The following is a 5,000-nucleotide window of genomic DNA, read 5'->3' on the forward strand; positions in this document are numbered from 1 at the left end:
CTGACAGCTTTTTTCGGGCCCAGGACAAAATCATTTCAAAAGCCCCCCCAATCAATACATTAGAATCTAGGGAGAAAGGGGGGCCCAAAATTCTTGTTTCTACTAATGATGAGATGAAACAAGAATTTTGACCCCCCCCCCCCCCCTCTCTCCCTGTGGCCCGGCCGGGACAACTGAATTGTCCCCGCCCCCCTGTCGGCTTCCCTGTCCATACATAACACACCCACGTATATATCAGAGATTCTTTAAGTATAGAGATATGCCAACATAATAGGTTTCTATGGGCACCTAACGTGACCAGCTTCCGGTCTGCCTAAAGGGGCGTGTCATAATGCTCCTACAATGAATAGAACAGTCCTTTGGTCTGCCTAAAGGGGGATTTCGCCCCCCTTCTCCCCCCTCCCCCCCCTTTGGTGTTGCAACTAAACTAGTCAGGTCAAGAGCGATTCAAGTACTTTCTGAGTTCCCGAAAATACGGGAACTCCTTTCAACCATAAGCAAACCAAGGGAGGCGGGTCAACCATGCCGTTTGGGAAATGTTAGTTGTTATGCTCTTGGTCAGACCAAGTCTCGAAGAGATTTGAACGTCAATGATAATCAGGCTAGTGCTTGTGACCTCGTTCTTCATATGACGCCCCGCCTCCATGGGTAAAGGTTGAAGTTTCCCCGTTGTCAACCTAGTCACAACTTTTGGGGGACCCATCCCACATCCCAATCGCAAATGAAAAAAAATGACATTTCAATTGTGCTTTTGCGAGACATTGAATTAAACTTCTGTCATCAATGACGTCTTGTGACATTATCACGAGGCCACATCATCACTTGGGTAATATGGGAGTTGGAAACAACCCCATGTGTTCTACTCACTCGTCTCCAATGAGCAGGCGTGGCCAGACCTCGTTAACATGCGCAGGCTTGGCCCCTCCCCCTCCGCCTTTGAGAAACAGCTGTTGCAGCTCAAAGACTCCTGGAGTCAAATAGTTGCTATCGGTAACCATCCTCATGGCCACGTTGGCATTCCTTTGATTCTGATTGTCATTGGCTGCTCTTGCCTGTCCCGCCTTCTGATTGGCTGGTCTCACTTGTCCAGCCTTGATATTGGCCAGATTAGTCATGGCTGCGTCCTGGTTGGTCAGTTGGGCGATTCCTATTTCCTGATTGGCTGGTTTGGTGACATCCGTGTTCATGGCTGTTCCTCAGTCGTTAGCCTGTCCCTCAGGTGTCCAGCTTAAAACAGACACATTACATCTCATGTGAAGGCGTGTGTGTGTGTTTGCGTGTGTGTGTGTGTGTGTGTGTGTGTGTGTGTGTGTGTGTGTATGTGTGTGTGTGTCTGTGTGTGTGTGTGTGCACACGCATGCATATGTGTGTACTTTTATTAATCACAGTGATCACAACAGCAGCAAAACATTATGTGCATACATCATCCCAATAACTGTATTGCCAAGGAGACAATGCATACACAATGCAACTAGTCAAATTAGAAATCTGTATGAACAGACCAAACATATTAAAAAAGACGAAAGTCATTGAACATATAAAAAGCAGAAAAAAACAACTAATTTTGGAGGGCCTTGAAGGGGAGGCATCACACTTGTGCTAATGTTATGATAATGAGCTATGACACAGTTCAAAGTGCACACACACACACACACACACACACACACACACACACACACACACACACACACACACACACACACACACACACACACACACACACACACACACACACACACACACACACCTACCTTTCCTCTTTTTCTGAGATTCCTCCTGAGATGGACAGATTCACAAGGAGTGATACAGAAGAAGGATGAAGAAGGATGAAGATGGAGTGATGCAGGAAGGAGAGAAAGAGAGACAGAAAGAGAGAAAGAGCTGAAGAGTGAGAGAAATGTATGAATGAAGAAAGCAGAGTGGAGAAGGCAGAAGAGACAAGGAGACGAGGCATAGAGTGAAGTGAAGATGTTGGAGGGATATATTTAGGGTGATGATCTAAAAGACTCTAACTTCAACCCTGAGCCCCAGCTCTATGCCACTCTGGAGAGGGAAACACACCCACATAGAGACAGACAGAGAGAGAGAGAGAGAGAGAGAGAGAGAGAGAGAGAGAGAGAGAGAGAGAGAGAGAGAGAGAGAGAGAGAGAGAGAGAGAGAGAGAGAGGTATCCCAGGGCCTATCTGACATACCCAGGTCCCTTCAGGCTAAACATGCACCACCTGGTTGTGGGATACTCGCTACAACTTGGATGAGTTTCCACAAACACACACACACACACACACACACACACACACACACACACACACACACACACACACACACACACACACACACACACACACACACGGGCGGGGTTTTGTGATAGTGCCACCCCCTCTGGGGTGATACCCCGGTCAAAGGCTCGGTTGGGTCGTCCCCACAGCTGCCACACTGATTGGTTCAGCCCATTATCTTTATTAAAGATTGACCAATGGGCCTCCGCATCTACAGTAGATGGTGGGCCGGTCTCTAAGGGAAAAAAACAAAAACAAAACAAAACAAACAAACCAAACCCCAACAGCCTTGACCCCTGAGTACTGGTGGCCCACCGGGAAAATGCCCTTTATACCATATTAGCAGTCCAGCCCAGGGGAAACCCAGGTGACAATGAAGCTAGTACGAGTGGTACTGGGTACAGCATGTACAATCAGCAGTACGAGAGGTAGGCCTACTGGGTACAGCATGTACAATCAGCCGTTTTTCTGTAACACTTTACAATAGCGTCCTATTCACAGCTTTATAAACACTTTATAAATAATGAACTAATTATCAACAAAATGTTTATAAATGTTAATAAATGGGCAAGACATACTATGTTAACACAGCAGACATAGCGCAGTCGCAGTGGTCCTGGAAGTTTCTCCTCCAAAGACCAGAGGGCATGAAACCATACATAACTCACACAGTAGAAGTTGATTCCCACTCCACTGTGCAGTCATAGTTTGGTTAATACTCATTTGCAAATATTTGTAAATGCTTAGTTAAATGTTAATTGTTATCAAATGTTAATAAAGTGTTTATAAAGCTGTGAATAGGACGTTATTGTAAAGTGTTACCTGTTTTTCTAAGTAGTCACACCTCTACTCGGTAGGTAGGCTACTTATAATGTGTCCTGGTAAGACGTCACACCTGTACTTGTGTATTATCCTCAGTGGATAGGTGGGTTCTCATTTATTTGAATCCTTTCAAGGATAGTAAACACCTGTGTCCATATGAGTGAAACGTGAAAGCCCAACCTGGAAACTCCAACTCCCACGATGCGATACGATTCAACTTTATTGTCAGTTTTCACTGAAATTCATTTTGCGTCCCTGAGCAACACTCGCTTAAGACAGGACATACACTTAACATCACATCACAAGGCTATTGCACAACTGACAAAAATAATACAAACTAGAAGCACTCAGAGAGTGTAGACCTCCGCCAAGGAACCTGCTTGACCACCCTAAGTCTTTTTGCCTTCTATTTGTGGAGTCCCCGCAATTCAATTTCTGGTCACTAGAGGCATCTAGATATATGGGCCAGCAATGGTGAAGAATTTTTTTTAAAGTCCTGGTTCCGATTCGCGATCCGGATCACCACCAGAATTGAATCACTTGTTCCTTGGGTCATTACTAACAACTCCACTAAGTTTCGTCCAAATCAGTTGATTCGCTTTTGAGTTACTCTGCTGTCAGAATCTTTCAAAAAGTCCTGGTTCTGGTTCGTGATCCGGATCACCACCAGAATTTAATCACTTGTTCCCTGGGTCATTATCAACAACTCCACAAAGTTTCGTCCAAATCAGTTGATTCGTTTTTGAGTTACTATGCTGTCAGAATCTTTCAAAAAGTCCTGGTTCCGGTTCGTGATCCGGATCACCACCCACCAGAATTTAATCACTTGTTCCTTGGGTCATTATCAACAACTCCACAAAGTTTCGTACACATCCGTTGATTAGTTTTTGAGCTATGCTGCTGACAAACAAACAAACAAACAAACAGACAGACAAACAAACAAACAAACAGACAGACAAACCAACGCCACCGAAAACATTACCTCCTTGGCGGAGGTAATAAACAGAGGACACAGGCCTATATACAGACATACATACATTACATACCACCCAAATAACTTGAAAATATCAACATAGAGTGAAAACTCTATGCAGCTCAGCATTCCACAGCACACAGGTGCCAACAAAATAGCATTTATGCCTCACCCGTGCAAAGGGGCATCCCCCAATGGCACCCAAAAGGGAGCAGTGCGGAGGGACGGTACTATGCTCAGGGTACCTCGGTCATGGAGGAGGATGGCAGAGAGCACTGGTTACTCCCCCCACCATCCTGGCGGGACAGTAATCGAACCAGCAACCTTTGGGCTACAAGTCAGACGCTTTAACCCAATGTTTTTCAACACTGATTGGGGTCGCCTGGAATTCAAATGGGGTTGCCTGAAATGTCTGACAGTGTGTGTGAAAAAAGAATACTGATAAATATTACTAATTAATATAGCATAACTATTTCAGTATTCTCTTTGAAACACTATTTATGATTTTAGATAAATAATATGCCATAAATAATATAGGTTTAATACCCTACAACTTATGTAGCTCAGTCATGTATACATTTTTGTTGTGAAAAAATATGTACGGGGTACCCAGAAATTTGGGATGTCAAAATGGGGTCCCGTACCAAAAATGGTTGGGAACCACTGCCTTAACTGCTTACCCATGACCGCCTATAGTCTCACCTGTGATCTGCTGATAGTCTTTCCAGGCTTCCCCATCAGATGAGCGCAAGATGATAGCACCTGTCAACGCGCAATAGCAATTATAGGCATAGGATTACATATTAAACAAAATTAAATAAACAAGAATGGAAATTATGAATTTTGTTGTTTTGTTGTTGGAAATATTCAAATACCTTTCTTTACTTACAGGTTAATTCTAGGAATTGTTTTGATCTTGGCACACTTTC

At 44.1% G+C, this 5,000-nt stretch overlaps 1 protein-coding gene across 1 annotated transcript in view; it reads right to left on the reverse strand.

Moving 5' to 3' along the window:
* The window catches only part of LOC134441646 (dual specificity phosphatase 29-like), a 2,638-nt gene extending 1,451 nt beyond the window's left edge, over positions 1-1,187 (reverse strand). Inside the window, exon 1 of the mRNA XM_063192037.1 lies at positions 868-1,187. Coding sequence (XP_063048107.1) covers positions 868-1,187 — 320 coding nt within the window. The remainder of the gene's footprint in view (positions 1-867) is intronic.
* Positions 1,188-5,000: the final 3,813 nt, after the last annotated feature.

The sequence above is a fragment of the Engraulis encrasicolus genome, chromosome 24 (assembly GCF_034702125.1).
Source record: "Engraulis encrasicolus isolate BLACKSEA-1 chromosome 24, IST_EnEncr_1.0, whole genome shotgun sequence".
In the NCBI taxonomy this organism is placed as follows: Eukaryota; Metazoa; Chordata; class Actinopteri; order Clupeiformes; family Engraulidae; genus Engraulis; species Engraulis encrasicolus.